Source organism: Otolemur garnettii, unplaced genomic scaffold, assembly GCF_000181295.1.
Source record: "Otolemur garnettii isolate 467f Iridium unplaced genomic scaffold, OtoGar3 scaffold00011, whole genome shotgun sequence".
In the NCBI taxonomy this organism is placed as follows: domain Eukaryota; kingdom Metazoa; phylum Chordata; class Mammalia; order Primates; family Galagidae; genus Otolemur; species Otolemur garnettii.
In genome coordinates this window covers 3,495,875-3,499,544 of record NW_003852406.1, presented here as the reverse complement: position 1 = coordinate 3,499,544, position 3,670 = coordinate 3,495,875, and the positions used below count along the sequence as shown (strand labels likewise).

At 34.7% G+C, this 3,670-nt stretch overlaps 1 protein-coding gene across 2 annotated transcripts in view; it reads left to right on the top strand.

Annotated features, from left to right (window-relative positions):
- TRPM7 (transient receptor potential cation channel subfamily M member 7) overlaps positions 1-3,670 on the top strand; it is a 110,129-nt gene that overhangs the window by 50,591 nt on the left and 55,868 nt on the right. For both annotated transcript variants that reach the window (XM_023509975.1, XM_023509974.1), the window contains one exon: positions 2,485-2,538. In XM_023509975.1, coding sequence (XP_023365743.1) covers positions 2,485-2,538 — 54 coding nt within the window. The remainder of the gene's footprint in view (positions 1-2,484; positions 2,539-3,670) is intronic.

Sequence of the window (3,670 nt, the reverse complement as noted above, 5' to 3'; positions counted from 1 at the left end):
TTTGCTATTTACACAATGCTAGTATGATTTGCTTCCACCTATTCCTCATTTATCAAGATTTTTTATTTTATGTTATTTTATTTTATTTTTCTGAGATAAGACTCTCACCATGTTGTCCTCGGTAGAGTGCTGTGGCATTATAGCTCACAGCAACCTCAAACTCCTGGGCTTAAGCTATTCTCTTGCCTCAGCCTTCTTATTGAAAATGGAGTAAATATGCATAAGTAGTTGGGACTACAGGCACCCTCCACAGTGCCTGGCTATTTTGTTGTTGTTGTTGTTGTAGTTAGCACTGGCTGGGTTTGAACCTGCCAGCCTTGGTGTATGTGGCAGGTGCCATAACCATTTATTGAGATTTATTCATTGTTTAGAACTTAGCTTAAAGGCCATGCCCCTGCTTCCATAAGCCTGGTGGCATAGGTAAGTCCAATTGTATCCTCCCTGTGGGTTGTAATTTTCTTTTGGGCTCTTTTATATCTTACCTAAATATTAGCTAAAATATAAAATCTCACCTATATGTTTTCTCCCATTCTTTCTCTTTTAATACTATTTGGCACAATTATGTTAAACATCGTTGGCGTTCCATGTCTAGTGACATCAAGAAGCCCTTGGAAAACTCTTCTGAACACTGAATGAAAATGAGAATGAAGCAATGCAAATAGAATTTTTATGTAATTATGAACATAGTTTTGAAAGGGTCTTGGGGGCCTCGAGAGTCCCCAGTCTACACTTTGAGAACTGCTGTGTTAAAGTATAGTTAGTTTTTACTAAGAATTTATTTTTAATGGATTTAATTAAGGTAAAATAGAATCCCCAAAATTGTAGGTACATTTTCTTTTTTCTTTTTGTTTTTTTTCCCAAGCCAAGGCACATAGTTTTATTAACCTTTTGATAAGTCTATTAAGTTAACATTCCAGCACAGATGTGTGTCACTTAACGATGTGGTTACATTTTAGGAAATGCATCATGATGTAATTTTCTCATTCTGTAAACATCATGGAGTCTTTTTTCACAAACCTCAAGGATGCAGCCTTGAGGTTACTAAACTATAGACTTGCTCCTACGATACAAGCTTATACCACATGTTACTATACTGAATACTGTAGGCTGTAGGTACATTTTCATGTGATTATAGACTGTTAGGAAAATGAAGTTTCCTGATACTCCCCAAAACATGAGGTATCTTTTTTTTCTTGGAGACAGTGTCTCACTCTGTTGCCCTGGGTAGAGTACAACCTCAAACTCCTGGGCTCAAGTGATCCTCTTGCCTCAGCCTCCTGAGTACCTGGGACTATAGGCGCCTATCAGAAAACCTGGCTGATTTTTCTTTTTTAATAGAAATGTGGTCTTGCACTTGCTCAGACTGGTCTTTAACTCCTGAGCTCAGACAGTCCACCTGCCTCGGCTTCCTAGAGCGTTAGGATTATAGGCGTGAGCTACCACACCCCACTAGGAGATACTTCTGATTAACTTAGACATGTTTAATTTTAGAAGTTAATATATGGGGGAGAATTGGCAGAAAGAACTTAGCCCCCGAGTTGATAGACTAGTATAAAAAGAATTAGAGCAAAGTAACCTAAAATACAGTTTATGTGCAAAATCAGTTATACTCATCTTAAATATTATATTTAATTTGACAACTAAGGGTATCAAAGAAAATTTGTTCCCAGAGAAATAGTGGTACGTGCACTCAGATTTAAAAATGTACTGCAAAATAGGTGATCAAAGTAAAAAAGTAGACTGGATTGATTATCAATAACCCTTCTTATTAAAAAATTAAATGGTGAGATTAAATATATGATTCAATAATTCTTTCAAACAGTAGGAATTAAAGTATTGAAAATAAGTCTGTGATTTATGCCGGATAGAATTCATTGTGTTAATCAAATTTCAGATGAGTCAGAGGATTTCCTAAAGTCCTTTTAGGTCCTTTACTTGGATCTTGCATTTCTATGTTTTCAAAATACAGAATGACAGCAAATGAGGTCACTATAAAGATGAAATGTGATTAGTCCACTTCGATAGTGTACATAAAGAGAAGTAAGATAATGTTGTATCTACATTAAAGATGTTAAAGATTTGTTACTCCAAATATTTAAAGTACTGATACAACTTGATTGGTGACAGAACTAGAGGAATAGACATTTTGGCAAGAAGAAAAGGAGTGTAGAGCCCCATTATCAATGAAAGAAATGAAAATTTAAATTTTGTTATAACTGAGTGTTCATATAACTTCTATAAAACAAAATCTTACGTACCCTGAAATTTATCTTTTTGACAATAAATGTGACAACCCTTTTGTTATTCCCCTTTATGAATAGGACCTAAGGAAATAACTCCCAAGACAGTATGATTTGTATAAGAAGGTTCATAAAAGTCCTGTATAAAGCGGGAAATTTTCAACTTATTTATTTATTGTTCCTTATTCTCTGTAAGTTACTTTAAAAGACAAATAATAGTTCTGTTTTTTTTTTTTCTTTAAAGAAACAAGGTCCAACAAATCCAATGCTATTTCATCTTGTTCGAGATGTCAAACAGGTAAGAGATTATTTTTGTTTTTGTAAAATATTAAAAAAAAAAAACTGGGCAGCATCTTTGGCTCAAAGGAGTAGGGTGCCGACCCCATATACAGGAGGTAGCAGGTTCAAACTCAGCCCCAGCCAAAAAAAACTGCAAAAAAAAAAAGTTTTTTCTACTTCATCTATTTCCCAAAAAACATGTTAAATACGTTTTTAAAACAGCAATTTTTAGAGCAAGATAAAATAAAGGCTAAATATGTGGTAAGAGAGAAGTAAAGAGCATAATGTCTCAGAAATCAGGAAAAAAGAAAGGTTATAAAATTAAGACAAACTGTCATAGGTTTTTAGTCATCTGTGATTCTATCACATCCAAAATAGAATGTGATGAATTTTATAGAGCTTACTGTCCATAAAAAGAAGATCATTGACAGAATGTGTTTTCGTTTTCTGTGTTCAGCAGGAATTTGTTCTAGTGTAAAAGGTGTTAAATAAAAAAATTGAGGGAAACACTGGGTGATGATCTTAATGGCAGACGTTGCCAATAAATGTGCTGAAGGTGCTCTCTCCACTTTTAAAAATACCTAGCATTAGTAGTGACACTGTCACATTGTCTGAAGTAATTCTTTGGTGACTAATTTGATGTACACTTAATCCTCTTCTCTCCTATTGTGATTCTTTGTCAATTAATAGTTTTAAACATTTATTAACACTTTAATGCCTTTTAAAGTATTTACCTAATAGTTTTATTTTCCTTAATATAATGGTACCTATATTTATAAGACATATTTTATTTATTTATTTTTTAGAGACAGAGTCTCACTTTGTCACTCAGTAGAGTGCTGTGGTATCATTGCTCACAGCAACTTCAAACTCCTGGGCTCAAGTGATTCTCTTGCCTCAGCCTCCCTAGCAGCTGGGACTACAGGTGCCCCCCCACAACTCCCAGCTATTTTTATTTTGTTATTTGTTTAGCAGTCCCTGGTGCATGTGGTTGGTGCCCTAACTGATGAGCTATGGACACCGGCTGGTACCTATATTTAATTGATTAAAATATTTTCTAAGTATCTAACTTAAAACGCTTTCTGTTTATAATTCTTTGTTTGAGGGTGGTGCCTGTGGCTCATTGAGTAGGGCGCCGGCTCCATATACTG